Source organism: Eumetopias jubatus, unplaced genomic scaffold (assembly GCF_037043125.1).
Source record: "Eumetopias jubatus isolate StellerSeaLion01/CBP00866 unplaced genomic scaffold, mEumJub1_p1.0 scaffold_10, whole genome shotgun sequence".
Classification (NCBI taxonomy): Eukaryota; Metazoa; Chordata; class Mammalia; order Carnivora; family Otariidae; genus Eumetopias; species Eumetopias jubatus.
This window is the reverse complement of record NW_028274816.1, coordinates 47,123,480-47,150,558: the sequence shown is the minus strand read 5'-3', so window position 1 is coordinate 47,150,558 and position 27,079 is coordinate 47,123,480. Positions and strand designations below refer to the sequence as shown.

The following is a 27,079-nucleotide window of genomic DNA, read 5'->3' as shown; positions in this document are numbered from 1 at the left end:
AAATAGGATCTGAGGGCAGGAAGTGAAAGCTCCAAGTCCCACCCAGACCTAATCCCACTCCTTGGGGCCCTCGATGGCCTTTGTCTGTCCTTTAAGTCATCCCTACTCCCAGTGTGAGGCCAGAACTCAAGCCGCATGCATGCTCTTCTGACTGAGCAAGCCAGGTGCCCCTGCAGTTTTACGTTTAAAGGGGTTCACACGGGACTTATTTTCTCATTATCCTGTTTCCCTGACAATATATAACAACCTTACCCTCGTTTGCTGTGCTTTGCCTGGTAACTTCCTGTGACTGGTTCCATGCACCCCACATATCTTTATCTTCAGCGGAAGGTGGTATTTGAGGTAATAGCTTGGGACGTTTCAAGGAGTTACTCAGTTTTTCTGGGTATCTCCCATCTATATATAGGAGGTATACATAAACTTCTGTTTTTCACCTGTCAATCTGTCTTTTCTTATAGGGGGGAAGTACCTAGAAGGGTAAAGAGAAGATTATTCTTCCTCCCCTACGTGCCTAAAGCCTCACTGACCAGCAAGTTCAGTTTGTACACAGCCAGCCATTTTCCCTCGGGTGCCCCAGGAGGCAGGATCAGGTGGTGTTCCCACCAGTCACACGCTGCCCAGGAGAACCCCTCCTCATGATAATCTGGACCCTAATGTGTTATTTGCCAGGGTAGCGAATCAAACTGTTTATAGCAGTTTCCTCATCTATGCAGGCAAAAAGCAAGTCTGTACACAGTTGGTGGGCGTGTTTTCAGACTGCTGTCAAAGTGTAGCAGAATGGAAGGGGTTAACATAAAAACCAAAAGGAGAAAGGGGAGATTGGAAAAGTGACCACCTGGAAGAAGGGACAATGTCCAGAATAGAGAAGGGACCCCTTTGCTGTGATACTGCAGGGGCAAAAGGTGGGACAGGGTGAGGGTGGGGACCGTGAGTAGGGAGAACACAGGGCAGGTCTAAACAGCTAGGTGGCCCTAGCTAAATATCAGGGTGGGAGCCTCAAGAAGCCGGGGTGGGCCGAGTGGTTCGGTCAGCATCCAGGGACGGCAACAGAGCGCAGTGAAGTACGGAGGCAGCAGAGGTGGGGTAAGAGGCTGACCGCTGTCCTTGGATCTTCGGCCACTCTCCCTCTGACAAAGCCCATTATTAGGTTGCTTGTGCAGAGAACACCCGCAATCTGGGCTGGAGGGGAGCCACATTCTGAGCTGTCTCTGTGGAGACAAGCAACTGGCCCTGGGAAGGTAGACCGGTCCACAGCCAGAAGCTTCTAAATCTCACCGCAGCCCCAGCACAGATGCCAGAAAGCAAAAAGGACCGTACTTAAAACAAAGAGTGAATAATCTGTGAGTCAAAATGAAGTAAAAATACACAAATCTGGACATTAAAATTTGCTTTAATTTATATAAATAAAAGGAAATGCTCTACTTAAATAATGATTCATCTGGGTCTTCTTGTATGATACAAAGTTCCTCCATGGGAGTCTGATGATTTTGAGGCCAGCAACTCTTCTCACATGTGTAAATCAGAATTGTTCCAAATTCTACAGAAAGACCTGAAAGACACAACATATTCAGAATTCTAACAAAGAGGAAATGTTAGGAATATACACAACATATTCAGAATTCTAACAAAGAGGAAATGTTAGGAGATATAGAAAGACCTGAAAGACACAACATATTCAGAATTCTAACAAAGAGGAAATGTTAGGAGATATAGGAGATAAATTCACAACATATTCAGAATTCTAACAAAGAGGAAATGTTAGGAGATAAAGGTTTGCTTAGTGGATAGAGCCCAGACTCTGGAGCAAGACTACCTGACTTTAAATCCCAGTTCTACCACCTGAGTAAGGGAACTTCACCGCTCTGTAATAATGACCGCATTTATCATGAAGATAAGACTGTTGTGAAGAAGGGAGCCTGGGTGGGTGACTCAGTCGGTTAGGCGTCTGCCTTCGGCTCAGGTCAGGATCCCAGGGTCCTGGGATCAAGCCCCGCATTGGGCTCCTTGCTCAGCAGGGAGTCTGCTTCTCCCTCTCCCTCTGTCCCTTGTCCCTACTTGTGCTTGTGTGCTCTCTCTTTCAAATAAATAAATAAAATCTTAAAAAAAAAAAAAGATTGTTGTGAGGAGGATTAAATAAACTAGTACATGTAAGATACTTAGAACAGAGCCTGGCATATCTTAAGTGCTCAATGTAAAACAAAGAGGTTAAGCAACGAGATGATAATAGAAGGAGAATGATGACGCAATATCAGGGTAGCTGCTGTTGCTACAGGAGTGATTTTATCCAATAAGATGAAAAAATAATTAGGAACAGCAAAACCAGTGTTCACTACCTTTCTGCCACATTCTTCCCCACAGTAAGTGACCGCTGATGGCAAAAAGCAGATTTAACAGGAAAATATACTTTAAAGTCTTTATTATAACTGTCTAGGATACTGGACACTGAAAATCAGGTTTTTTTTATAGATTTTATTTATTTGACAGAGAGAGAGAGCACAAGCAGGGGGAGCGGCAGGCAGAGGGAGAAGCAGGCTCCCTGCTATGGGGCTCGACCCCAGAACCCTGGGATCATGACCTGAGCCGAAAGCAGATGCTTGCTTAACTGACGGAGCCACCTAGGTGCCCATCACTGAAAATCATTTAAAAATATGTCACGGGGCTGGGCGAGGGGGTGGGGGCACCTGGGTGACTCTGCTGGTTAAGTATCTGACTCTTGATATCAGCTCAGGTCTTGATTTTGGGGTCGTGAGTTCAAGCCCTTATTGGGATCAATGCTGGACATTGAGCCTACTTAAAAAAAAAATTGGGGGGGTTCGTGGGTGACTCAGTCAGTTAAGTGTCCAACTCTTGATTTCAGCTCAGGTCATGATCTCAGGATCCTGAGATCGAGCCTTGTGTCAGGCCCCAAGCTCAGCACGGACTCTGCTTGAGGTTCTCTCCTTCTCCCTCTGCCCCTTCCCCTGCTCACATACCCTCTCTCTCTCTCAAATAAATAAATAAAATCTTTTTTTTTTTTAAAGATTTTATTTATTTATTTGAGAGAAAGAATGAGAGAGAGAAAGCACATGAGTGGGGGGAGGGTCAGAGGGAGAAGCAGACTCCCTGCTGAGCAGGGAGCCCGATGCGGGACTCGATCCCGGGACTCCAGGATCATGACCTGAGCCGAAGGCAGTGGCTTAACCAACTGAGCCACCCAGGCGCCCATAAATAAAATCTTAAAAAAAAAATTTTCATGGGGCTCCTGGCTGGCTCAGTCAGTGGGTTGGGCATGTGACTCTTGATCTCGGGGTCATGAGTTCGAGCCCCAAGTTGTGTGTGGAGCTTGCTTGCTTGCTTACTTACACACATACATAAATAAGTATCACACTAAGAGAACACACTACCTCCAAAGAAGGATTCTCTCTCTCTCTCTCTCTCACACACACACACACACACTCCTAAGAGCTTACAGAAATTTATCAACGTACAGAGCCGTGAAGAGTAGCACCAAGAAAACATGATCCACAAGAATTCCTGCTGATATGAGAACGGGGAAACAAGTCAACACGAGGAGCCAGACAACTGGTTTGGAGCAGCAAAGGAAAAACACTTCGAAAGGAAAATGCAGGCAGGGATAATGGAAAGAAAAGCACCAAAGACAGAACTAACAAGGCCAAAATGGAGCTGATTTGAGAGAAATGACCTGGTGAATTTGAGATAATTTCCAACCAGAATGTGCAACATGTACTTTGCAGAGGGCATAAGAAGGCTGGAGTCTGAGAACTGGTAGCCACCAGGTAGCAAAGGAGCAGCGGCAAGGAATCAGATGGAACAAAATACCAAACAGCAGAGTACTGAACATGAGGTCTGAGCCCAGGGGCCTGGCACAGAAGGGCGAGGCAGGGGTAGGAGAAAGAGGAAACCATGTGGAGGTCAAAACAGCCCCAGTATGCATCTAATGCAAAACAGCAGAAGCCACAAGGAACAGAAAAGACAGGTGAAACCTAATTACAGGTAGAAAGGAAAGGCTTGAGAGAATGGCGGTGAACGCAGAGGGAAAGAGGAAAGATGTGAGTACAGGAGAGAAGAAATGTGACCAACACAACTGCTACTGCTTCAGTAGAAAAGCTACACATGCAACAGAAAAAATATTCAGAAACAAGAAAGAAAAGAAAAGAAAGAAAGAGAAAAACTAAATGCAGGTCCGAAAATGCCCCTTGTCCCAGGATGAAAGGATTATGGAACAATGCAACAGCAAGACACGTTAGTTCAGAGATTGTACTTCAGGAATAAAGAAAAATCTACAGGTGCTAGCATAAACGTTGGTTACAAAGCGGGGGGAAATCAGGCCACCCTCAGACTTCACTCACAGCCTAAAGATCTCAATATAAAGGATCTTAGGGACTGGGAGAAAAATGTACTTCTCCGTGAAACGGGGCCACGGGTGATGACAGAAGAGCCAGAGGGGCTCTCACTGTGAGGACATGACAGCAGCAGGTCTACCACTGTCGGGAGGAAAGAAAACGGGACCTCAGGATTTTATACATGGGTTGTCCTTCAATACAAAGGCAGACATTCTGAAGTAAGAATAACCGCTATAAGCCCTCCTTAAGGCTATATCACCTGATAGAATGCAGCTACCAGAGAAGAATCAAAATAAAAGATTCAGGAATGGAAAAGCTCACTGAAAAGAATGGTGTGAACACACAAACCACTGAAACACAGAACAAAAGCTTATTAGCTGTGACAATCATGGTGACAGAGTACAGACTTATAAACCTCAATGAAGTACAAGTAATACTAAAATGGGGCACCTGGCTGGCTCCATTGGGGGAGCATGTGACTCCTGATCTTGGAGTTGTAAGTTCAAGCCCCACAATGGGTGCAGAGATTACTTGAAGAAATAAATAAAAAAAAAATCTTAAAAAAAAAAACTGAAATATTTGGAGGCAGAGCAGGACATACATTTCCTTATTATAGTAAAAAGCCTGATACATACGATCTAAAATTGAAAAATGGAATGAATGTAATTCTTTTAGCTTCAGAAGGACTGTTTAGAAACTAGGTAAAAGAACCCATTGCCTACAATCCAGCAGCTGCTTCACATACACTTACTTTTCCTTATGTTGAATTTGCACACATTTATTCCAATATTCTTAATTAGTATGTACTGAATTTTCCTGTCTTTAGAATTTTTCTTTGTTTTTTAAGATTTTATTTATTTATTTGAGAGAGAGAGAGAAACAGCATGAGAAGGGAGAGGGTCAGAGGGAGAAGCAGGCTCCCTGCTGAGCTGGGAGCCCCATGTGGGACTCGATCCCAGGACTCTGGGATCATGACCTGAGCCCAAGGCAGTCACTTAACCAACTGAGCCACTCAGGCACCCTAGAATTTTTTTTCTAGGGGGCTCAGTCAGTTTAGTGTCTGCCTTCGACTCAGGTCATGATCTCAGGGTCCTAGAATTGAGCCCCACATGGGGCTCCCTGCTCTGCGGGGAGCCTGCTTCTCCCTCTCTCTCTGCCTGCGGTTTCCCCTGCTTGTGCTCACTCTCTCTCTCTGGGTCAATTAAGTAAGTAAAATACTAAAAAAAAAAAAAAAATTTTTTTTAGCCATCTATCTAAACTTCCTACCTGTATTAATGTCAAGAATGATGACTAGAACGATGTTGACATATGTTGTTAGTAATGGTGACTTCCAAGGTTTGCCAGACATTTACAAAAAATCTCCAACATAATATTTGGGGATCAGAAAGATTATAGGAGGGGTGCCTGGCTGACTCACTCTATGGAGCACCCAACTCTTGATCTCGGGGTTGTAGGTTCAAGTCAACGCTGGGTGTAGAGATTACTTAAAAATAAAGTCTTTAAAAAAGTTGCAGAAAATAGACAACATGGGTAACAAGTGAAAACTTAGAGAAACAGACCACTTCTCTTTTTTTAAGTAGGCTCCACGCCCAGCATGGAGCTCAAGGTGGGACTTGAATTCACCACCCTGAGTTCAAGACCTGAGCTAAGATCAAGAGTCGGACGCTTAACTGACTAAGCTATCCAGGTGCCCCTAGACCACTTCTTAAAGATATAAAAGAACTCATCAAACAAGACAAAACAAAAAGGTGGTATGGAAAAGTTTCAGAGAACAAGGAAGAGCTTTTGAAAAATAAAAATAGAACAGCCAAACTAAATTCAAAAGAAAGGTTAGAAGATAGAGTGAACAAAGATGTAAAGTTAAATAGAAGCACTCAGGCTCAAAGTCATACACCATATGATTCCATTTGTGTGAAGTTCCAGAACAGGCAAAATTCATAAGGGGACAGGCGACAGTGATAACCATAGAGAGGGAAGGAGGCCCAAGGGACTTTCTGGGACACTGCAAACACTCCCCATCTTACTCTGGGTGGCAATTACAAGAGTATTTAGGTAAAAATTCATCAAGCCATAGGCTTAAGATTGGTGTACTTTACTGAGGTGCTTCCTTTTTTTTTTTTTTTTTAAAGATTTTATTTATTTGACAGAGAGAGACACAGCGAGAGAGGGAACATAAACAGGGGGAGTGGGAGAGGGAGAAGCAGGCTTCCCACTGAGCAGGAGCCCAAAGCAGGGCTCGATCCCAGGACCCTGGGATCATGACCTGAGCTGAAGGCAGACGCTCAACAACTGAGCCACCCAGGCGCCCCTGAGTGCTTCTTTTTTAAAAAGGAAGTACGTGGCAAGGATTTTCTGAACATGAAACCAAAAGCACAGGCAACAGATGTAAAAATAGACAAACTGGACTATATCAAAATTAAAAAATTAGGTGCACCAAAGGACTCAACAGTTTTCAGGGAACCTACAAAATGGAAGAAAACATTTGCAAAAAATCACACCTGATAAGGGGTTCATATCTAGACTATAAAAAGAATTCTTACAACTCGGGTGCCTGGGTGGCTCAGTTGGTTAAGCGACTGCTTTCAGCTCAGGTCAAGATCCTGGAGTCCTGGGATCGAGTTCCGCATCGGGCTCCCTGCTCAGCAGGGAGTCTGCTTCTCCCTCTGACCCTCTTCCCTCTTGTGCTCTCTATCTCTCATTCTCTCTCTCAAATAAATAAAATAAAAAATATTAAAAAAAAAGAATTCTTACAACTCAACAACAAAAAGTTATATAACCTGACTACAAAATGAACAGTAAGACTTGAGTAGACATTTCTCCTAAAATGATATGTAAATGGCTAACAAGCCATTCATATAAAGAGATGCTCAACATCATTAATCATTAGGGAAATGCGAATTGTAACCACTGTAGATATGTCACATCCATTAGGATGGTTACTATTAAAACAAAACCAAAAAAACCACAAAAATATGGAAAACAAGTGTTGGTGAGGATGTAGAGAAACTGAAATTCTTGTGCACTGTTGACTGGGAATATAAAATGGTGCAGCCACTATTGAATATGTTATGGTGGTTCCTCAAAGAATTAAAAACAGAATTACCATATGATCCAGCAATTCTGCTTCTGGTATATATATATCCAAAAGAACTGAAAGCAGGATCTTGAAGAGAGATTTGTACACCCATAATCATAGCAACAATAGTCACAATAGCCAAGAAGCAGAAGCAACCCAAGTGTTCAACAAATGAACAGATGAACAAAATGTGGTAGATCCATACTACAGAATATTATTCAGCTTTAAAAAAGAAAGAAATTCTGACACATCGTATGACATGGATGAACCTCACTCATGCTAAGTGAAATAAGGCAGTCTCAAAGGACAAATACTATGATTCCACTTATCTGAGGCATCTCAAGTAGACAAATTCATAGAAACAAAGTAGAACGGTGGTAACGGTGGTTGCCAGGTGCTGAGGAGAGGGGGAAATGGGGAGTTGTTAGCAGTCACAGAGTTGCAGTTTTGCAAGAGGAAAAAGTTCTGGAGAATGGCTGCATAACAATGTGAATAAACTTAACATTACTAAATTGCATACTTACAAATGATTAAGATGTTAAATTTTATGTTATTTATATATATATACATATATATATATTTTTTACAACTAAAAAGATGAATAAAGTACACAGCTGAAAAAAACTGGAACGTGAAACAAAGATCAAAACAAAAAAGAACAGAATCGAAACAGAGGTTCCCATAAAGGCACAACAAAAAAAAAAAAATGGAAGAAAATCATCCAGGAAGTTGAAGGACATGAGTCTCTGAACTCAAAACACCTACCAAGTATTTAGCACGACATATACAATTTCAAAATAACAAGGATAAAGTGAAGATTCTAAAAGTGACCTGGAAGCAAGAGTTCCCATTCAAAGGACTAACAGAACGGGATTGCTTTCTATAGCAACACAGGATGCTCAAAGAATGAGGTAATATCGGGGCATTTGGCTGGCTCAGTAGGTGGAGCATGTGACTTTTGATCCTGGGGTTGTAAATTCGAGCCCCAAGTTGGGTGTAGAGAGTAATTAAAAATAAAATCTTAAAAAAAAAAAAAGAGTAACATCTTTAAAATTCTGAAAAAAAATTGTCTTAGGATTCAATATCTGACTAATATGAACATAAAAATAGAATAAATATATTTTAAGACCCATAGGATACTTTAAGTATCTATCTCCCATGATCCCTTCTCAGGAAATTACTGGGGAAAAGTGCTATATCAAAACTGAAAGGATAAACTGAGAAAGAGGAAGATAAGAGCTCTAGGGGGGATGCCTGGGTGGCTCAGTCATTAAGCGTCTGCCTTTGGCTCGGGTCATGATCTCGGAGTCCTGGGATCGAGCCCTGCATCAGGCTCCCTGCTTGGCTGGAAGCCTGCTTCCCCCTCTCCCACTCCCCCTGCTTGTGTTCCCCCTCTCTCTCTGTCAAATAATAAAATCTTAAAAAAAAAAAGTTCTAGGAAACAGGGGGACCCACTTGGAAGAGGGGCAGGAGGATACCAAAATAAAGGCAGAAGGTGACCCAGGATGACAGCAATGCTAGAGATGTGGAAGGCCTAGAGCTCAGACTAGTTCAGGAGAACCAGGCACACCAGACCTCAGGGAAGCAAACATGGAGCCAGGTGGTCTGGAGTTCAATTTGTGAGGAAAATAATATTGAGAACCTCCAGGAGGGTGTGAGAAGAACTGGCCAGAAGAATCAAACAGGTATGGGGCGCCTGGGTGGCTTAGTCGTTAAGCGTCTGCCTTCAACTTGGGTCATGGTCCCAGGGTCCTGGGATCGAGCCCCGCATCAGGTTCCCTGCTCGGTGGGAAGCCTGCTTCTCCCTCTTCCACTCCCCCCCTGCTTGTGTTCCTGCTCTTGCTATCTCTGTGTCAAATAAATATATAAAATCTTAAAAAAAAAAGAGAGAATCAAACAGGTATTATCATGTCCAAGAAGAACATCTGAGCACAATATACTGCTTTGCTAACTACCACTACCGACTTAAGTGAGAATTACAAACATGACTGAGAGTATGGGAGAAAGTGACAGGGTGGGGAAGAATGGGAGGGGGCTGTGAGAGATCCAAATTCTCCTATACCAATTCAGGAACTCAACAGATATTGTCTAAAAGAGATAAATGTAAAAAGTAGCACCTCTTATTTAGAATTACAAAAATAAATTCTAGAAGAAACAACCTGGATGGAGGCTACTGTCTCCCTTGAGTGCAACTAGACAGAGGAGGGGAGAAAATGGGGCCACAGAAGTTTGTTAGAAGCCTTTCAGGACTATGCACCTTTAAACATTGTGAGCATTTATGAATTTGATTCAATAATTAGGGAAGACACTGGTATTTCAAAAGAGTATTCACTGTCAGCAACATAAAAACATAATCTCAGTATTTGTGTACTATGTGTTCAAAGCACAAGCCTATTTAGCAGACAAAATACACCAAAATATATGTAATTTCTTTTTTTTGTCAAGGAAGTTTTTTTAAAAAGTTCATACTCTTTTTTTTTTAATGTACCCTCTGTGCCCAACATGAGCCTTGAACTCATGACCCTGAGAGCAAGAGATACATGCTCTAACTGACTGATCCACCCAGGTACCCCTAAAAAGTTCATATCCTTTGGTAAAAAGATTCTACTTCTAAGATTCAATATTGAAGATATACTCAAAATTACAGAAAAGACTCTATAGAAAGGGTACTAATTAAATTGTTATTTATACTAAAGAAAAAGAAAAAAAAAAAGAGAAACAGTTGAGATGTAAATCGCTAGATAAAATGGAACTTCCACTGGGAGAAATATTCAACGACACTAGGAAATTCTGTGAAGAAAGAAGTACGAAAACAATTTTAAATTTATCTCTTAATGTGTATAGAAACAAGAGAAAATAAATATCATCACCAGCAATTAACTCTGGGTAACTGGACTTCTGAAGTGAGCATTACATGTACACTCTAAAAAATACTTTTAAGGGGCGCCTGGGTGGCTCAGTCGGTTAAGCGTCTGCCTTTGGCTCAGGTCATGAACTCAGCCCCACATCGGGCTCCGCGCTCAGTGGGGAGCCTGCTTCTCTCTATTCCTCTGCCTGCCACTCCCCCTGTTTGTACTTGCTCTCTCTGACAAAGATATAAATAAAAAATCTTTAAAAAAAACAAAAAGAATAAAGGGCACCTGGGTGGCTCAGTCAGTTAAGCGTCCCGCATCAGGGGAGCCTGCTTCTGCCTCTCCCTCCCACCTGTGCGTTCTCTCTCTCAAATAAATAAATAAAATCTTAGAAAAAAAAAAAAGAATCATCACTTCCAGGGGCACTGGCTGGCTCAGTCAGTGGAGCGTGCATCTCTTGATCTGGGGGTCACGAGTTCAAGCTGCATGTTGGATGTAGAGATGACTTAAATAAATATTTTAAAAATAAAAAATATTTTTAAAAGAAATTAACACAGGAGCACCTGGCTGGCTCAGTTGGCGGAGTGACTCTTGATCCTGGGGTTGTGGGTTTGAACCTCACTTTAAGGTGTAGAGATTACTTAAAAATAAAATCTTAAAAAAAAAAGAAATTATCACAAGCAAAAGAAAAAATCAACAAAATGAAAAGACAACCTACGGAATAGGAAAAAATATGTGCAAATCATATATCTGATAAGGGGTTAATATCCAAAATATATGGAGAACTCATACAATTCACCAGCAAAATAATATGAACAATCCAATTTAAAAATGGAGAAAGGACATGAATAGACATTTTTCCAAAGAAGATATGTGAATGGCCAACAGATACATGAAAAGGTACTCAACATCACTAATCATCAGGGAAGTGCAAATCAAAACCACAGAGAGATACCACCTCACGCCTGTTAGAATGGCCGTCACCAAAAAGTCAAGAAATAACAAGTACTGGCAAGAATATGGAGAAAAGGGAACCCCTGCATCCTGTTATGGGAATGTAAATTGGTATTGCCACTGTGGTATCGAAAATAGTATGGAAGTTCCTCAGAAAATGAAAAATGGAAATAGCACATAATCCAGCAATTCTACTGCTGGGTATACAGAAAATGAAATCATTATGTCAAAGAGATATCTGCACCCCCATGTTCATTGTAACATTATTTACAATAGCCAAGACATGGAGTGCCTGGGTGGTTCAGTCAGTTGAGTATCAGACTCTTGATTTTGGGTCAGATCATGATCTCAGGTGGTGGGATCAAGCCCCTAGTTGCACTCTGTGCTCAGCGGGCGGAGTCTGCTTGTCCCTCTCTCTCTGCTCCTCCCTCTGCTCACTCTCTCTCTCTCTCTCAAATAAATAAATAGCCAAAACATGAAACAACCTCAGTGTCCAATGACAGACAAATGGATAAAGACGTGATACACACACACACACTGGAATACTATTTAGCCACATATAGAAGAGAATCTTGTCATTTGCAACAACATGGATGGATCCTGAGAGAATTATGCTAACTGAAATAAGTCAAAAAGGGAAAGACAATAATGTATGATCTGACTTGTATGTATAATCTAAAAAAAAAAAAAAAAGAACTCAAAACTCATAGAAAAAAATGATCATATTTGGGGTTTCAGAGGTAGGGGGTAGGAAGAAAGAGAATTGGACGAAGGTGGTCAAAAGGTACAAATTTCCAGTTGTAAGATAAATAAATATCAGAGATGTAGATTTGGAAAGCTTTTAAGAGGACAGATCCTAAGAGTTCTCACCACAAGGGAAAAAAACAATCTTTTTCTTTCATATCTATATGATTGATATTAATTAAACTTATTGTGGTAATCATTTTAGAATATATGTAAGTCAAATTAGTATGCTGTACAAACAGTGCCTGAGAGTTCAATATTTTGAATTTGCAACAAACAAGCAAGACATAAAATAAATGCATTAGTAAGAAAAACACGAAGACCTTGGGGCGCATGGGTGGCTCAGCTGTTAAGCGTCTGCCTTCAGCTCGGGTCATGGTCCCAGGGTCCTGGGATCAAGCCCCACATCGGGCTCTCTGCTCAGCAGGAAGCCTGCTTCTCCCTCTCCCACTCCCCCTGCTTGTGCTCCGTCTCTGTCACATAAATAAATAAAATCTTAAAAAAAAAAAAGAAAAAGAAAAATACAAAGATCTCAAAAAATCAGGGCTCAAAGGATTGGCCTTTATAATACACTCACTGAAATCCTGCTTAAAAATATGTATAACAGAAAAATTTTCAACTACATATTATTAATACACAAACGGGCAAAATAAAACCAACATTTTTTTCTAAAGAATGGATGAAAAGTTGGCTTAATTACCTCCATTAAACCAAATTTTTATAATTACTGCTTTGCTATTATATTTGCTTTTCCTGGTGTCTTTATAAGGATCACCAAAGGCATTATGAGTTTATGCAGCTGCTCACATGGTGTTTTTCTTTCTTTTTTTTTTTTTTAAAGATTTTATATATTTATCCATAAGAGACAGAGACAGAGAGAGAGGCAGAGGGAGAAGCAGGCTCCCCACTGAGCAGGGAGCCCGATGAGGGACTCGATCCTGGGATCATGACCTGAGCCGAAGGCAGATGCTTAACCATCTGAGCCACCCAGGCGCCCCACATGGTGTTTTTCTTAATTGAAATATAATTCACATGCCATAAAATTCACCATTTATTTATTTATTTATTTATTTATTTTTAAAGTGGGCTCCACACTCAGTGTGGAGCCAACATGGGGCCTGAACTCACAACCCCGAAATCAAGACCTGAGCTGAGATTAAGAGACGCTCAACCTACCGAGCCACCTAGGCGCCCCTAAAATTCACCATTTTAAAGTACACAATTCAATGTTTTACAGTTTATTCAGAATTACAGAAACAAATTTTAAGTAGGAAAATCTCAAAGGGATTCAGACACATTATGGTCAAACTGTTAAAACTCAAAGACAAAGATCATTTTTGAAAGCAATAAGACAGAAATAACTAGTTACATACAAGATACCCTCATTAAGATTTAACAGATGATGTCCCAGAAACCCTGAAGGCTTAGAGGCAGTGGATGACATATCTAAAGTCCTGAAAGAAAAAGACTAAAAACCAAGAATTGTATATCTGGCAAAACTACCCTTCAAAAATGAAGGAGAATTAAGACATTATCAGATTTTTAAAAGCTGAGGGAGCACATCTGCCCTCTAAGAAATGCTAAAAGGAATTCATCTGAAATTAAAGAACTCTGGACAGGAACTCAAAAACAAAAACTAAAGAACACTAGTTGATTACTTCATAAAAGCCAGATTTGCTTTACTGTACTTTTGGTTCAGGTTGTAACTTCCCTCTTTTTCCTATATGATTTAAAAGGCAAACACATAAAACAATAATTATAAATCTATGTTCATAGACATATAACACATAAAGATATAATCTGTGACAATAACAATATAAAGAGAGAGGAAAGGGGCGCCTGGGTGGCTCAGTTGTTAAGCGTCTGCCTTCGGCTCAGGTTGTGATCCCAGGGTCCTGGGATTGAGCCCCGCTTTGGGCCCCCTGTTCCGCGGGGAAGTCTGCTTCTCCCGCTCCCACTCCCCCCCTTCTTGTGTTCCCTCTCTGTGTCTCTCTCTGTCAAATAAATAAAATCTTAAAAAAAAAGAGAGAGAGGGAGGAACAAAGAGGTATATATAAGCAGAGTGTTTGTATATTATTGAAACAAAGTTGGTATTATTCAACTAGATTGTTATAATTTTAAGATGTTAACTGTAACCCCCAAGTAACTACTAAATGAGTAACTAAAAAAACTGAAAGGGAATCTGAATGTTATACAACCCCCCCCCAAAAATCACCTAAATACAAAAAAAGAAAGAAAAGTCAGTCATGGAAGAATTAATTGAGAAACAAAAATATTGTAAGACATACAGAAAAGAAATAGCTATATGGTAGAAGTCAATCCTTCTTTATCGATAATGACATTAAATGTAAATGGATTAAGCTCCATTAAAAAGGGCACTGGCAGATTGGATATAACAAAAATAAAACAAGATCCATCTATACAACTATCTATTAGAGACTCTCCAGATACAGGGACACAAAGAGAATGAAAGAAAAAGGATAGAAAAATATATTCTAAGCAAACAGTATAACAATTATAAACATATATACTTCTATATGCAGAGGCCCAAAATGTATGAAGCAAAAACTGACAGAATTGAAGGGAAAAATAGACAGTGCTACAATAATAGTTGACTTCAATACCCTATTTAAAGTAATGGATGAAACAACCAAACATAAGATCAATAAAGAAACAAAGGTTTTGACGAGGTTATAAATCAATTACCACTAATAGGCACATACCCCCCCACCCCAAAAAAAAGAACAGGCACATACAGAACACTCCACTCAACTACAGCAGTAAACACATTCTCTTCAAGTGCACATAGAATATTCTCTGGGATATACCATATGTTAGGCCACAAAGTAAGTCTCAATAAATTAGAAAGATTAAAAATCACACAAGGTTATCTTTTCCAATCACAATGATATGAAACTAGAAATAAGTAATAAAAGGAAAACTGGAAAATTCACAAATACGTGGAAATTAAATAAAACACTTTTAAATAACCAATAGGTCAAAGAAGAAATCATTAAGGGCAATTAGACAATATATATCTAAGACAAATGAAAACAAAAACACGAAATACCTAATCTTATCAGATGTAGTAAAAGCAGTGCTAAGTGGAAAATCAGAAGCGCAAACACATACATTAAGAACAAAGAGGGGTGCCTGGGTGGCTCAGTTGGTTAAGCGTCTATTCTTAATTTCAGCTCAGGTCATGATTTCAGGGTCCTGGGATCAAGCCCTGTGTGGGGTTCTGAGCTCAGCGGGGAGTCTGCTTCAGGATTCTCACTTTCCCTTTGCCCCTCCCCTTACTCACTCGCTCGTTCTCAAATAAATAAAACTTAAAAAAAAAAAAAAGGACAAAGAAAGATCTCAAATCAATGACCTAACTGTATACCTTGAGGAACTAGAAAAAGACCACCAACCAACCAAAGCTAGCAGAAAAAAAAAATAAAAGAGATTTTAAATATGCAGACTATAAAACAATAGAGAAAAATCTATAAAGTCAACAAATCTTATATTAATACCATTAATATAACAACTCAGAAGAGGATGCAACTCTCAATCTCAGGATTATGAGTTCAAGCCCTAAAACTGGGGATAGAGATTACTAAAAAAATAAATAAACTTAGGGGTGCCTGGGTGGCTCAGTTGGTTGAGCATCCAACTTATGGTTTCAGCTCAGGTCATGATCTCAGGGTTGTGAGAGTGAGCCCTGGTCTATGCCCAATGTGTGGCCTGAACTCATGACCAAGATAAGAGTCACATGCTCTAGTGACGGAGCCAGCCAGGTGCCCCATTACTTTTATTATAAAAACTTTTAATTTTTGTTTAGAAAGACCATATAATGATGACAAAATAATAACTATAATCACGTAAAAGTTATTTAAAAAAATTTTTTTAAGAGATTTTATTATTTGAGAGAGAGAGAGCACTTGAGCATGAGCAGGGGGAGAGGCAGAGGGATAAGCAGTCTCCCCAATGAGGACAAAGCCCGATGCAAGGCTGGATCCCAGGACTCTGAGATCATGACCAGAGCCAAAATCAGACGCTTAACCAACTGAGCCACCCAGGCACCCCCAAGTTTATTTTTTAATTTTTTTAAAATTTTTAAGTAAGCTCTATGCCCAACATGGGGCTTAAACTCAAAACCCCAAGATCAAGTCACGTGCTCTACCAACTGAGCCAGCCAGGTGCCCCAAATTATTTTTTTAAAACATTTTTTAATTTTCAAAGTTTTTCAAAATAATTTTTTGTAATCTCTACACCCAACATGGGTCTCAAACTCACATGCTCTTCCAACTGAACCAGCCAGGTACCCCTGTAAAAGTTATTTGCCCCCTCTGCCCCCAGTTTTTTAAATAATAAATTTTGATTATAATACAATGCTATTTAAGTTTTTTGTTTCTTTCTTTCTTTAAGTAAACTCAAGTGGGGCTTGAACTCACAGCCCTGACATCAAGAGTCACATACTCCACCAACCTAGCCAGCCAGGGGCTCCCGCTATGAAAATAATTTTAAGGATAGAAAACAGCTTGGCCTAAAAAATAAACAAAAAAAAAAAAAAAAGGAAAGAAAACAGCTTGGCCTTAAACAGACAAAATGGGGGCACCTGGGTGGCTCAGTCAGTTAAGCGTCTGCCTTCGGCTCAGGTCATAATCCCAGGGTCCTGGGATCGAGCCCCACATCGGGCTCCACCTGCTCAACGGGGAACCTGCTTCTCCCTCTCCCTCTGCCGCTCCCCCTGCTTGTGCTCTCTCTCAGATAAATAAAATCTTAAAAAAAAAAAAAAACCCGACAAAATGGTATCAGTGTTTGTGTTGGATTGGGTGGATTATAAATTTCCCCAATTTTTTGTAATATGCTTACATTTTATAACAAAAATGAAATGATAGCCTTTCCTCTTAAAATAATTCCATATTAGTGCAATATAGCCACAAAATCAAATGAATAAAGGGCTTATTACCTAAATTAGTGCTTCTGAGCATGCTGACCAGTGCTGGCATAAGCTGAAACTCAAATGTCCTTTGGACTCCACAGTGGCTGCAGGCTGGGAGCTCAGTGACTTCTGATGTAGGGCAGGTCAAAAAAAGTGGTTCTCCACTCCAGGAATACCTAGAGCAAGGAAACAATAGACCCTGAAGAAGGACCATACACAAGTCACATTTCAACATCAGAGACCATGCTTTGCAAACTTTGCTTCCTTCTTGCAGAGTACCAGGAGCAAAACCAGAGAGCAAAGAAAATCCAAAGGCCCAAAACCTAGCAGCCAGCCTGTAGAGCTCAGCAAGACATCTGAAATCTTGTCAATGTTTGATTCAAAGTCTGGATGAAGGCACTAAAGCCAATGTTGACCCGAATCTAACTACAACTGCAACAAAGTCCAGAGAGAGCTCAACCACAGAGTAAGCCGACCTGGATCACCACACTACTAGCCTTAAAGAAGTGACACACCCTTCTAAGGAGTAAATATTTACTTCAGTATCTACCCTTCTTCAACATACAATGGTAAACAATAAAAAGAAATTAGATATACAGAACAGCAGAAAATTATTTATTTGAGAGAGTGTGTGCATAAGCTGGGGTGGGTGGGTGGGGGGCAAAGCAAGAGGGAGAGAGAGAACCAGAACCCTAAGCAGGCTCCACACTCAGCGCAGAGCCCAATGCAGCGCTCAGTCTCATGACCTGAGCCAAAATCAAGAGTCGCACACTTAACTGAGCCACCCAGGTACCCCAAGAGCAGCAGAAAAATTTAAGCCACAAAGAAAGTCAATATAAGAATACCCACAAGGGCGCTGGGGTGGCTCAGTCGGTTAAGCATTTGCCTTCAGCTCAGGTCATGATCTCAGGATCCTGGGATCAAGTCCCTCATTGGGCTCCCTGCTGAGCAGGGAGCCTGCTTTTCCCTCTGCCTACCCCTCCCCCTGCTTGTGCACTCTCTGAAATAAATAAAATCTTTAAAAAAAAAAAAAAAGAATACCCACAGACAAGATGATGGAGTTACCGGAAAAAGACTTTAAAATGTCAGTTGAGGGCGCCTGGGTGGCTCAGTTGGTTGAGCGACTGCCTTCGGCTCGGGTCATGATCCTGGAGTCCCGGGATCGAGTCCCACATCGGGCTCCCTGCTCAGCGGGGAGTCTGCTTCTCCCTCTGACCCTCTTCCCTCTCGTGCTCTCTGGCTCTCATTCTCTCTCTCTCAAATAAATAAATAAAATCTTAAAAAAAAAAAAAAACCTAAAATGTCAGTGGAAGGGGGATAAAACAAATTATAAAATATCAATAATAAACATATAGGGGCACCTGGGTGGATCCGTGGGTTAAGCGTCTGCCTTTGGCTCAGGGGCGCCTGGGTGGCTCAGTCGTTAAGCGTCTGCCTTTGGCTCAGGTCAGGGTCCTGGGATTGAGCCCTACACTGGGCTCCTTGCTTAGCAGGGAGCCTGCTTCTCCCTCTCCCTCTGTCTGCTTCTCCCTCTCCCTGCCGCTCCCCGTGCTTGTGCTCTCTCCATCAAATAAATAAGTAAAATCTTTAAAATAATAATAATAAACATATAAAAGAATCTAGCAGAAAAGGTATACATGCATAAACAGACGAGGAAGTTAGCACAGAAATGGAAACTGAGAAATGCTAGAAATGAAAAATGCCGTGGCAGAATAAAGAACTTCATTCAATAAAAGTTAACAGCAGGTAGGAAACAACAAAAAATCTGTGAATCTGAGGAAAATAGAATTTCCAAAACGAAACAAAAAGTGAAAATAATTTTAAAAAAGAAACAGTGTCTTTAAAAACCATGGGACAATTTCAAATTGTATGTTGAAACATACAACTAGAGTCCTAGAAAAAGGAAAGAGGACAGAAGAAATATTTGAAGAGATAATGGCCAAATTTTTCCAAAATTCATGAATAGACATCAATGCAAAAATCCAAAAAGTTCAGCAAATCCCAAGCAGGATATATTAAAACATACAGGGGCACGTGGGTGGCTCAGTCGTTAAGCGGCTGCCTTCGGCTCAGGTCATGACTCCCAGGGTTCTGGGATCGAGCCCCACATCGGGCTCCCTGCTCCGCGGGAAGCCTGCTTCTCCCTCTCCCACTCCCCCTGCTTCTGTTCCCTCTCTCGCTGTGTCTCTCTGTCAAATAAATAAAATCTTAAAAAAAAAAAAAAACCCATACAGTCACTGAAGGACATAATAGTTTCATTACATAAATATAACAAACATAAGAACAACAATAAGAATTACAGCTAATTTCTAACAGAAACACTAAAGGCAACAAGTCAATGGAACAAAATCTTTCTAGTGTTGAATGGAAAACAAGTAAAAAGCAAACTGTATAGCCAATAGAAATGTCTATTAAAAGAAATATTAACAAATATATTTGTAGACAAAACCTCTGTGGCTATCTCCAACAAACCCGCACTTTATTTTTATTTTACTTATTTACTTACTTACTTACTTATTTTTAAGTAGGCTCCACGCCCAATGCGAGGCTTGAACTCACAACCCTGCAATCAAGACCTGAGATCAACAGCCCAACGTTCAACCGCCTGAGCCACCCAGGCACCCCTAAGCTTGCATTGTAAAAAAAAAAAAAAACAAAACAAAACCAGAAGTCCTTCAGACTTAAGGGAAATACCAGATGGAAGCTCAGCTTGAAGGAATGTAGAGCACGAAAAGGGTAAAAAAGTGGATAAATATAAAAGACCTTCTGATGATTACTTTCATTATTTTTAAAAAGATTTTATTTTTTGTTTTAAGTAATCTCTATACCCAATGCAGGGCTTGAACTCACAACCCTGAGATCAAGAGCTGTGTGCTCTACCGACTGAGCCAGCCAGGCACCCCGAATCATTATTTTTAATTTTATGGTATATATGTTATCCTTAAAAACTACCGATTATTTCAGGGGCGCCAGGGTGGCTCAGTCGTGAAGCGTCTGCCTTCGGCTCAGGTCATGGTCCCAGGGTCCTGGGATCGAGCCCCACATCGGGCTCCCTGCTCCGCGGGAAGCCTGCTTCTCCCTCTCCCACTCCCCCTGCTTGTGTTCCCTCTCTCGCTGTGTCTCTCTCTGTCAAATAAATAAAATCTTTAAAAAATAAAAAAGGATGCAAACCATGTTTAAAAAAAACTATTGATTATTTCAAACAAAAATAATAATGCATTATGGGATATAAAGCATATAGAGAAGTGAACATGTGAAAACAAGATCACAAAGGGCAGGGGAAAGGTAAACAGGATTCTGTGCTATGGTTCCTAGTTCATAAAGTACCACCTACTGTGTGAAGGCAGACTGCAGTAAGTCAAAGATGCACATTATAATCACTAAAGCAAACCCTGTTTATGGCAACAGAAAAGACATACAATCATAAATTAACAGTATTCAATTCACTGAAAATAAGGTTAAAACAAAAGGGAAAAGAGGGACAAAAAACTAAAAAGGAAAAGAGCCAATACCAGAATGACAAAATTAACCCACCACCACCAATAATTATATTAAATGGACTCAAGACCCTATGTAGAAAGCAAACAGTCTGGATAAAATAAAGGCAAGACCCATATATATATATGTTGTTTAAAAAGTATACTCTATATCACCTCACCCCTGTCAGAATGACAATTATCAAAAAGACAAAAAATAACAAGTGTTGGCGAGGATGTGGAGAAAAGGGAGCCCCTGTGCACTGTTCGTGGGAGTGGAAATTGGTGCAGCCGCTGTGGCAAACGGTATGGAGGTTCCTCAAAAAATTAGAAACAGAACTACCGTATGATCCAGCAAGCTCATTTCTGGGTATTTATTCAAAGGAGACAAAAACGCTAACTCAAAAAAGGTAACTACCCTCACGTTCACTGCAGAATTGTGTACAACAGCCAAGACATGTACGTAACCCAAGTGTCCATCGACAAATAAATGGAAAAGAAATTGTGATGTGTGTGTGTACGTGTGTGTGTTGTATGTGTGTATTTTTGCGTACATATATATACACACACAACACACAACAGAATACTCAGCCATAAAAAAGGAAATCTTGACATTTGCGACAGCATGGATGGGCCTCAAGGGCATAATGCTAAGTGAAATAAGTCAGACAGAGAAAGACATACTCTGTGAAATCACTTACAGGCAGGACCTAAAAAAAACAAAAAACAAACCAAACTCACAGAGAAGAAATTGGTGGTTTCCAGAGGCAAGGGATCAGGGGTGGGAGAAATAAGTAAACTGTTTTTTTTTCTTTTTTACTTTAAATAAATCAAATAACTTAAAAAAAAAAAACCCCAAACACTCTATATTTAAAGGAAGAGGCTGAAAGTAAACAGTATAAAAAAGATCAACCACACAAGATTAAACAAAAGAACGCTAGTGTGGCTATACTGACATGAGATCAAATACAATCCAAGGAAAAAGTATCAACAGAAATAAACAGGAATATTTATTTATAATTATAACAGGATCAATTCATCAGATAAATAATCCTACAAGCGCATACATCTCAAAACAGTACCAAAAAGCATGAGACAAACTTTGACAGAATTAAAAGAGGACATATCTATAATCATAGCTGAAAGTTTTGACACTCCTCTCCTAGTAACTGATAAGCGAGACAAAAGTGATCAGCAATAGAAACTGGTGTTGCAACAATTGGGTATTCATACAAAAAAAGAACCTTGACCGTCATACATTATATACAAAAATTAACTCAAAATGGATCACAGACCCCTAAATGTAAAAACTAAAACCAAAAACTCCTACAAGAAAACACAGGAAGTCAAACACAATAAATTCTGTTACCTTTGGTTAGAGAGAAATTTCTGAGTAAATAAAAAGTTGAGGGCAGCTGGGTGGCTCAGTTTGTTAAGCCTCTGCCTTCGGCTCAGGTCATGATCCTGGAGTCCCAGCACGAGCCCTGCATCCGGCTCCCAGTTCAACAGGGAATCTGCTTCTCCCTCTCCCTCTGCCCCTCCCCCTGCTCGTGCTCTTTCTCTCTCCCTCTCTCAAATAAATAAAATCTTTTAAAAAAATTAAAAAAAAATCAAAGTTCTCAATGTACTGAAAAGATATTGTAGAGATTACTTTAAAAAAAAAATCATACTAGGGCACCTGGGTGGCTCAGTCAGTTAATCGTCTGCCTTCGGCTCAGGTCATGATCTGAGAGTCCTGGGATCGAGCCCCGCATCGGGCTTCCCTGCTCAGCGGGGAGCCTGTTTCTCCCTCTGCTGCTCCCCCTGCTTGTACTCTCTCGCTGTCAAATAAATAAAATCTTTAAAAAAAAAAAATCACAGTATATGATCCAAATTATGGGTTTTTTTTTTTTTTTATAGTTTTTAAGTAAACTCTACACTCAACATGGGGCTCGAACTCACAACCCCGAGATCAAGCGTTGCATGCTCTACTGACTGAGCCAGCCAGGGGCCCCCCAAATCATGTTTTTTAAAAACACACATTTCCTGAGGAGTCTGGGTGACACAGTTGGTTAAGCATCCAACTCTTGGTTTCGGCTCAGGTCGTGATCTCAGGGTCATGAGAACGAGCCCCGCATAGGGCTCAGTGCTCAGCCTGGAGTCAGCCTGAGATTCTTTCTCCCCCTCCTGGCTCATGCTCTCTCCCTCTCTCCCTAAAATAAATAAATAAAGCTTTAAAAAACAAACAAAAAACCCCACACAACTCCTACCCACGTACATGCGTCCAAATGCATAAAAAATAAGTGAACATAATACACTAAAATCTTAGCCTCTCGGTTTGTGGAATATTAGATTTTGGTTTTCTCATTATATTTCCCAGTATTTTCCAAACTAACATGTATTGCTTTTATAATCAAGAAAAACAATAATAGAAAACGTGCCTCTACCTCAAAATCTGCTCCTGACAAGCAGCAATTCTCTTCATGAATTTGTAAAATATCTTATCTCCACTTTTAATTGTGGTCTTCTCATATTTTTCATCACCATCACTAGGAAGACTAAAAAACAAAAAGCAGAAAACACTTCTGAGTCTCTATATCCAGAGAATTACAATATTTAAAAGAGCAAACAAGATAATGCACATAATTTAAAAATCATAAATTTAAGCAGCACCTGGGTGGTGCAGTCAGTTAAGGGTTAGACTCTGGGTTTCGGCAAAGGTCGTGGTTTCAGGGTTGTGGGGTCAAGCCCCACGTCAGGCTCTGAGCTCAGTGCAGAGTCTGCTTGGGATTCTCTCTCTCCCACTGCCCCTCTCCATTCCACCACACTCACTCTAAAAATAAAGAAATCTTTTTATTTTATTTTTTAAAGATTTTATTTATTTATTTGACAGAGAGAGACACAGCGAGAGAGGGAACACAAGCAAGGGGAGTGGCAGAGGGAGGGGGAGAAGCAGGCTTCCCGCAGAGCAGGGAGCCCGATGTGGGGCTCGATCCCAGGACCCTGGGATCATGACCTGAGCCAAAGGCAGACGCTTAACCATCTGAGCCACCCAGGTACCCCAAGAAACCTTTTTAAAAAATCGTAAATTTGGGGCACCTGGGTGGCTCAGTCATTAAGCATCTGCCTTCGGCTCCGGTCATGATCCCAGGGTCCTGGGATCGAGCCCCACATTGGGCTCCTTGCCCTGCAGGAAGCCTGCTTCTCCCTCTCCCACTGCCCCTGCTTGTGTTCCCTCTCTCGCTGTGTCTCTGTCAAATAAATAAATAAAATCTTTAAAAAAAAAAACATAAATTTAATACCTTGTAATAGCTAACAGTAATCCCCTACACACCCTTCTCCCAAGCCCTGCTCCCTTGCCATTTTCAACTCCGGGATAATTATGTGCAATTTTAAAAGTCTTTATGCCCATTGACTATCTCCATTTCTTTCCCCACTATGGATTATTTTCAACAGCAACCAGTCTGCAAGCAGTCCAGCATTATTCTGAAAAGCTTACAAAGGAAACAGCTCTGGTAAAGAACCAGGTCAGGAAGGGAAAAATGAAGGGGGGGAAATCGGAGACGAACCATGACAGACTATGGACTCTGAGAAACAAACTGAGGGTTCTAGAGGGGAGGGGGGGTGGGGGGATGGGTTAGCCTGGTGATGGGTATTAAAGAGGGCGCATACTGAATGGAGCACTGGGTGTTATATGCGAACAATGAATCATGGAACACTACATCAAAAACTAATGATGTAATGTATGGTGATTAAAATAATAAAAAAAAAGAACCAGGTCATCTCTCCAAATAACCTATCGTAATTCTATTATAATAGCAAGAATGATCATGCTTATTTCTTTATAGGGCTTTGGTTTATAAAGCCTTTTAGGACCTATTCTCTCAAGCGACTCCTAAAACCATCGATGAGACAGACAACAGAGGTATCAACACGACTCTCATTTCACTGGTGAGGCTGAGGCTCTGGGCAGGCCTCTGACGTCCCAGGCCAGTTCTTGAGACACAGCCAAGAGTCAAAAAACAAATGGCATTTTTCTAACTTACCTGTCTGAGCCAATCATTTAAAGACAGAAAATAAAATTAAAGAGATAGTAAACACATGTTCTTCTGTACAAGTTGTCACCCCTAACTTCTTTGCTCATCTTCTTGAGGGTACTTAGAAACAGAGCAGTGTTTTCCAGCTAACTCAAGGGTGGCTGGTAAGATTGCCTTGTCTCTGTTCCCCTTTCTCATCCAAGAGGAGCAAAGCAGAAATGTCCTACACGTACAAGCTCTGCTTGGAAAAGTTTCCCCAAGTACTAGAATCAAACCAAAGGGTACCTACTGTGGCAGCTTCCTGATCAGTCCCCTCTCAGACTCAGCAGCACACATTCTCACCTATGGGAAAGCAACTGTTCCATATCCATTCCTTCTTTCTGTTGATACTCCCTCAGAAGGCTATGAGCATGATCTAGGCTGACGAAGTCCCTGTAATCCTCCTCATCTACAACACAGATGTAGTACGGCAGAAACTGTGGCACCTCAGAAGGCAAGGCCATCTCTTCCCCAGGAGAAACAGGAGAAGCAGCGCCCGGGGCAGCATCCTGCAGGTGGAGATTTTGGAGCTGGGCAGTATAGTCTATGTCTCTGGCACTACTGGAATCATTTCCAAAATCCAAGGTAAGCTGTGGTGGTGGCGCCTCCTCACTGTCACTTCCCCAGTCATCTGCACCTTCGCACCAATCCTCAGCTGCAAGGCCATTTTCCTGTTTCTGGAAGAATATTCAGTGAATGAAGCCCAACCACACTTGAGTGATCTCACCTATTCCCTTGGCCTGAGCTACCCATTCCTTCACCTTCCCGAGGGAGCCTTCACACAGCACCTTCCCCTCTTGCACATTCTGATTCAACTTCCTGGTCCCAACATGCTCAAAAGCATGCTGGAGGTAATAATAATTCTCTTCCCTTTCCAGGAGCAGCATGGCAAATGTAGTACAGTGGTTTCTTCAACCATCTATTCCCAACTCTCTCAGTTGTGCTTCATGTGCTACAGAAGCTAGCAGGAGAGAACTACATTTCCCAGACTCCTTAGCAGCTAGGGTTTCAGATATGATCAAGGGCTGGCTAGTCAGGTCCACTAGGGAGACACAAACTTGAAACAGAATGAGGTGGAAAGAGAGGCCATGAAGCAAAAGTGATATAAAGCAAGGACCTGGAGCCAAAAGATCTAACAAGGGCAGCTTCCCCTTCACCAGATCACATCTCAGCTTTCTGACTGCAGGTGGGGTAGGTGGTATAACAGCTCCTTGACAGGCCAGTTCTGAGGTGTGGTTCATTCCTGGAGTGGCCCCCTCCAAACTATCCAGTGATAGTAAAAACCTAATTCTGTCTCGGCTTTAAAAAGTCAGTGTTTTTCTATTACCTGCAACCCAACCCTGACAAATATAGGCAGACACCATCGGTTTCATCGTTTCATTCCTGGTATGGCAGTACCATGCCTGGCACACGTTTAGAACTCAGTGTATAGGGCGCCTGGGTGGCTCAGTTGGTTAAGCGACTGCCTTCGGCTCAGGTTGTGATCCTGGAGTCCCAGGATCGAGTCCCGCAGGGAGTCTGCTTCTCCCTCTGATCCTCCCCCCTCTCATGTGCTCTCTCTCTCACTCTCTCAAATGAATAAATAAGTAAAATCTTAAAAAAAAAACAAAAAAAGAACTCAGTGTATATACATACATAAGCGGACATTTACAGACAAAAGGAGACTGAATTTTGTTCTGCAGCTACCAACTTGCCCAACCTTTTAATTCAATAAATTCAAATTTTTTTGATTGTTTGCTATATACACGAACAGGTATCACAAGAACTGTATTTACTATAAACACATAAATGTATTACACACAACCACATATATGTACCTATCCATATTTTTTTCCCCAAACAGAAACAGCGAATTATGTGCCTCAAGGCCTCCAGGGTATATTAAAAGAAAAAATGAACAAAACCTTAAGGAGATAGCACTTCACGGTTCAGAAAAGTGCAAAAACCATTCCAACGTACTTCAAAAGGCCACGACTGAAAGTTTATCTTAAATGATATTCTAGAAAATACCCTCAAATTACAGCAAGTCATAATATGCTAATCACAACCGGTTTACCTGAGCATCCTGCGCCTCTCTCTCTCGCATCTGCAGGCACTGGGAACGAAACACCTTCCAGCTTCGGGGTAAAAAATAAATGGCAGTGAGGCTCCAAAGCTGACCACCAGCCAGCGGGCCAGCCCTATCCGGTATGGCCGGTGCGGCCCCCAGCTCCCGCCCACTCGGCATAAAACCCCGAGGCAGCTCGGAACTTCCCCGCCTACCTGCGCGTCCCGCCGCTGCCGCACCTGGGAAGGGGGCAAGCGAACACGTGCAGTAGCCGGTGAAACGGGGAGCCTTCCAGCGGACAGTACACCTGCACGACCAGGGCAAGAGGCTGCCTGCAACGTTCACACACTGGCCTCGGCGCTGCTACCGCCGGCAGGGCGTCCTGAGGGCAGGGAAGCGCTCAGACTCCGGCTCTGCTCAGGGACCTCGCCCCCTCCCTCAGCCCGCAGCCCTCACCAGTACCCGCCGACCCCGGCCCTGGCGCTCCACCTCACCGGAAGGCCGCCCAGCTTGCTAGCAGTCCAGGCGCCCGGCCCCGTGGGGCGGCCGTGCACTGCAGTGTCTCGAAGTCCGAGCAGCACTGGCTTCCGAAAAGCCGCCATGAC

The 27,079-nt window shown here is 41.6% G+C and overlaps 1 protein-coding gene across 1 annotated transcript; it reads right to left on the bottom strand.

Moving 5' to 3' along the window:
• Positions 1–1,383: 1,383 nt before the first annotated feature.
• On the bottom strand, positions 1,384–27,079 carry PDCD2L (programmed cell death 2 like). Its single transcript, XM_028123681.2, has 7 exons — positions 26,969–27,079; positions 26,690–26,856; positions 26,484–26,544; positions 24,731–25,104; positions 22,799–22,909; positions 16,924–17,072; positions 1,384–1,549 (listed from the first exon to the last, which is right to left on the bottom strand). The coding sequence occupies exons 1-7, from the start codon at positions 27,074–27,076 to the stop codon at positions 1,419–1,421; spliced, it is 1,101 nt and encodes a 366-aa protein (XP_027979482.1). The 5' UTR covers positions 27,077–27,079; the 3' UTR covers positions 1,384–1,418.

Excerpts from the sequence above, each read along its gene's own strand:
- PDCD2L (XM_028123681.2), bottom strand. The coding sequence starts at position 27,076 with ATGGCGGCTTTTCGGAAGCCAGTGCTGCTCGGACTTCGAGACACTGCA. Across the intron at positions 26,545-26,689 it reads GGCAGCGGCGGGACGCGCAG|CTGGAAGGTGTTTCGTTCCC; the intron begins GTAGGCGGGGAA and ends TTTACCCCGAAG. Across the intron at positions 25,105-26,483 it reads GAGAGGCGCAGGATGCTCAG|AAACAGGAAAATGGCCTTGC; the intron begins GTAAACCGGTTG and ends ATATTCTTCCAG.